Source organism: Zingiber officinale, chromosome 7B (assembly GCF_018446385.1).
Source record: "Zingiber officinale cultivar Zhangliang chromosome 7B, Zo_v1.1, whole genome shotgun sequence".
Taxonomy (NCBI): domain Eukaryota; kingdom Viridiplantae; phylum Streptophyta; class Magnoliopsida; order Zingiberales; family Zingiberaceae; genus Zingiber; species Zingiber officinale.
Genome location: NC_055999.1, coordinates 66,744,146 through 66,747,980, shown reverse-complemented (window position 1 = coordinate 66,747,980; position 3,835 = coordinate 66,744,146). Strand labels below are relative to the sequence as shown.

Sequence of the window (3,835 nt, the reverse complement as noted above, 5' to 3'; positions counted from 1 at the left end):
TAAACATCAAAAGAAGCCATTATAAATAATTTTTTGCTTTATTAAAAAATTGAAGACCCGTACCTCCTAGGGTCGGGGTTGCACCCAGTATTAAAGGTTATTATTATTCACCAACTATATTTTGTATGGTACCATAATATTATTTTTTTGATTATTCATTTCTTTTTTGTTTTGTTATTTTAATTAAAGGAAATCTTTATTTTTTTGCCAAAATGATTCTCGGCCTGCATCTGTACCTCCTTAAATTTTGGCCAAAATGGAATGCGTTAAGTCGAGCACATCGTTGCCGTAATTTTTTTGCCATTAACGTAGGAACTTGCTATTAATGGAAAGATCCGTCCACTTGCTCTCTCTTTATATACTCCGTCGACCAGTATGTTCCCTGCAGCATTCCATAGAACCGCCATGAAACAGCCGTCGCCTCGTTCCACAGGACTGCTCGTCCTTCCGCTGCTCCTCTGTCTGTTTTTCGCCGACCATGCGGCGGCGGCCACCGGGCCGCTGGGGACGGCGTCGCGGTGGATAGTGGACGACAAGACCGGCGTGCGGGTGAAGCTGGCGTGCATCAACTGGCCGTCGCACTTGGAGCCGGTGCTGGCGGAGGGCCTGTCGAAGAGCCCGCTGGACAGGATCTCTAAGATGATCAGGAGCATGGGCTTCAACTGCGTCCGCTTGACGTGGCCGTTGCTCCTCGCCACCGACAAATCCGTCTCTAGCCGCACTGTCCGGGAGTCCTTCGACGGCCTCGGCCTCGGCAACGCCATCGCCGGAATCCAAGCCAACAACCCAAAACTGCTAGATCTTCCTCTCATCCAAGCATTCGTGGTATGTATAATATAATCAACAAGAGATTATTATACGTATATATGAAATCTACTGATTCTCGAGAGAAAATTTGCAGGCGGTGGTGGAAAACTTAGCGGCCAACGACGTGATGGTGATCTTGGACAATCATATCACCACGCCGGGGTGGTGCTGCGACCGAAACGACGGCAATGGCTTCTTCGGGGACGAGCACTTCGATCCGGATTTGTGGATTCAAGGCCTGACAAACATGGCGGCTCTGTTCAAAGGGCACACGAATGTCGTCGGCATGAGCCTGAGGAACGAGCTCAGAGGAAAGAGAGAGAACGTCGACGACTGGTACAAGTGAGTCTCTCGATCGATGTTGTTATAAAGGAGAAGAACTCCGGCGGATTCATGGATGTGCCTTTGTTCCTGCAGGTACATGCAATTGGGGGCAGAGGCGGTGCACGCCGCCAACGGCGACGTGCTCGTCATCCTCTCAGGGCTCAACTTCGACACCGACCTCAGCTTCCTGGTGGACCGGGAGGTTAACATCAGCTTCTCCTTCGCCAACAAGCTCGTCTTCGAGGTTCACTGGTACGGTTTCACCGACGACTCGGAATGGGCCGACGGAAACGCCAACGACGTCTGTGGCCGCATCGTCGGCAGAGTCATCAAGCAGGCGGGGTTCCTGCTCGAACGGAACTTCCCCTTGATCCTGAGCGAGTTCGGGCTCGACCTGCGCGGCACGAACACCAACGACAACCGCTACTTCAGCTGCGCTCTGGCGTACGCCGCCGCCCACGACATAGATTGGGCGTTCTGGGCACTGCAGGGGAGCTACTATCTCCGATCAGGTATCGTTGACCACGACGAGATGTACGGCCTGATGTCGTTCGACTGGAGCGGCATCAAAAGCCAACCTCATCTGACGAGGCTTCAGTCGATTCAGAAGCCTTTCCGAGGCCCCGGCCCGATGCTTCCCGGCCACATTACGATCCTGCACCCCCTGTCTGGTCTCTGCGTCTCGGTCGACGATTCCTCCCAGCGCCTGGTGCTCTCCGACAGCGGCCGGTGCGTGGACCGGTGGAGCTACACTGGTAACCAGACACTGTCGCTGAGCAACGGCTCGAGCTCCTCCTGCATGACCGCCGGCGGCGAGGGGAAGGAGGTGCGGCTGGCCGAATGCCAGACGAGGTGGACGCCGCTGTCTGACTCGCAGCTGCACGTGTCGACGAAGATGGAGGACGGGACTTCTCTGTGCCTGGAAGTCGGCGGCGACGGGAGAACGGTGGTGACGAACCCTTGCCGGTGCTTGACCTCCGACTCGAGCTGCGACCCTCAAGGCCAATGGTTTGTGCTGGCCAACGCCGGTGATTGGGCGTAGACTTTGCTATGGGCGCGCTTGCGTTTATGTTTACCATGAATGTCTTACTTTCGATTCATCTATCTCTAGGAATAACAAACAGATGATAACACTCCTCCGAGACGGTTCAGTATTGCCAACTTCCTCCACTAGACACAAACTTTTTAAATGATAAATCATGGAGAATATTTAACCCTAATACAAGAGACCCAACTAACTAGATATTTTAAACTAGTTTAAAATTGACCTAAGCCGTATGTGATCAATAACTACCAATTGTACTGGGGGCGGGGGGCAATGAATCATCTCTTGATGGCAAAAGGTCATAAAGCCCATGCAATAACCATGTGATCTGCCGTCCCATGGGATATATCATCTCTGTTTTTATATACTAGGAAGTGTATGTGAAAGAGTGAAAAGAATAAACGTTTAATAAAATAGATAGAAAAAAAAATTAGAAGTCGACATATTTTTTTATTAAAAATAACCTTTATTTTAGTATTATTATAGCAACTACAAATCTATTGAAAATTATACAAACTTAACTAAAATAATTATTAAATACTACTAAATAATTACTATAATAATTTTATGATGATTTTAATCTTTTAAAAATAATATTAATCGAATTTAAGGATAACCAAGTTGATATATATATATATATATATATATATATATATATATATATATATATATATATATATATATATAAGTGCTTTTTAATAACATTTTTTTATTAAATTAAATTTTAAAAAATATATTAACACTGTGTAACAATTAAGATATAGTTATTTCATAGTATAGCAACTAGTTTATGTCCACTTCAAGAACAGTGAAATAAAGTATTTTCAGTAACTTATAAATAAAAACTCTAATAACTTAAAAATGTTTTTTTATCCTTTTAATTAATTTATTATCTCTATATCTTCTCTATTAATATACTAAATTTCATAAGTAGGGGTGAGCAATAAATCTCTTAATATATCTAGTTAAAGGAATCTTAATAAAAATAGAAAAGGAACTATTAATCTATTTATATATATCATATTAAGTATTGTTATTCACATACTCTTTTTTATCGTCCCATAAAAAATATCATATACTATTTATAATTTATTCCTTTAATAATTTTAAGACTGATAAATGTATTATATTAAATTGTTTGAAAAATTGTAAACTTCATTCGCTAAAAGCAAATGGAGTCACTTTCCTTTTGTTCGTATTAGATATTTTTGACTATATTTTAATCAACCTAAGATTAGATAGAATAGTATTTCCTTTTAATTTTATAAAATTAAATTCTATCATTCTCATCTTTTTTAACACACCCTTTATTTGCCGTCTTGTATCAACAATGAGCTCCTGATTTGTCTAAGGGACAAATCCCACTGATTTGTTTTTTTAGAGGGATCATAGCTTACAATGAGCTATCCTGAATTTCAAGGATACTCACAGTCGTCTATCCTAAATTTTACCCAAAATGCATGTGTTGAGCACGAGCATATCCAGTACCTATAATTTTTTTTTGCCATTAACTTAAGACCAACGATAAGTCCTCCAACTTTCTCTTCGTATACAACCAAATTTGAAAATATTCAACCAACACTTTTAGAGGTCGATCTTTATTAACTTATACTGCACTAGGAGAATAATCGGATTTAGCAACCGAATTAAGGATGAAAT

General features: G+C 42.5%; 1 protein-coding gene across 1 annotated transcript; it reads left to right on the top strand.

The window, feature by feature from the left end:
* The first annotated feature begins 486 nt into the window (after positions 1-486).
* LOC122004408 (glycosyl hydrolase 5 family protein-like) lies at positions 487-2,173 on the top strand. Its single transcript, XM_042559301.1, has 3 exons — positions 487-825; positions 902-1,149; positions 1,225-2,173. The coding sequence occupies exons 1-3, from the start codon at positions 640-642 to the stop codon at positions 2,171-2,173; spliced, it is 1,383 nt and encodes a 460-aa protein (XP_042415235.1). The 5' UTR covers positions 487-639.
* The last annotated feature ends 1,662 nt before the right edge of the window (positions 2,174-3,835 follow it).